The following is a 395-nucleotide window of genomic DNA, read 5'->3' as shown; positions in this document are numbered from 1 at the left end:
CGCGGGAACTCTTGCCTAAAAAAAAAAACACCGACCAAAAAAAAAAAAAAAAAAAGCCCCCGAAACCGAACCCGTGCCCCCCTCTCCCTCCCCGGCCCCGCTATAAAAACGCGTCCGCGCAGGGGTTAACCATCGCCCGACGCATCCCGATATTGTTTACCGCGTTAAACACGAACAAGGTTTTATGCCCCAATCGGTACGTACCATCGCTTGCTCGATTTTGTTGTCGATAGCTACCACGCTTGCACCAGAGGAGCTGCAAGAGAGAAAGAAAGGGAGAAAAAAAAAAATTACAACATTAGCAGCATCTGAATTATTTAAGAGACAAGAGACGCGGGCATTGGTAGCCAGTTGGCTGAGAAAGTCATCCTCACGCTGCCCTGCCGCCGGCGCCT

At 50.4% G+C, this 395-nt stretch overlaps 1 protein-coding gene across 1 annotated transcript in view; it reads right to left on the bottom strand.

Annotated features, from left to right (window-relative positions):
- TSC22D1 (TSC22 domain family, member 1) overlaps window positions 1-395 on the bottom strand; it is a 97,861-nt gene that overhangs the window by 4,024 nt on the left and 93,442 nt on the right. Inside the window, 1 exon segment of the mRNA XM_009322832.1 lies at window positions 205-256. Within this exon segment, the coding sequence (XP_009321107.1) occupies window positions 205-256 (52 nt within the window).

Source organism: Pygoscelis adeliae, unplaced genomic scaffold, assembly GCF_000699105.1.
Source record: "Pygoscelis adeliae isolate BGI_AS28 unplaced genomic scaffold, ASM69910v1 Scaffold74, whole genome shotgun sequence".
NCBI classification, from domain to species: Eukaryota; Metazoa; Chordata; class Aves; order Sphenisciformes; family Spheniscidae; genus Pygoscelis; species Pygoscelis adeliae.
Note: the sequence above shows the minus strand (reverse complement) of the source record. Positions and strands in the feature narration are given on the sequence as shown.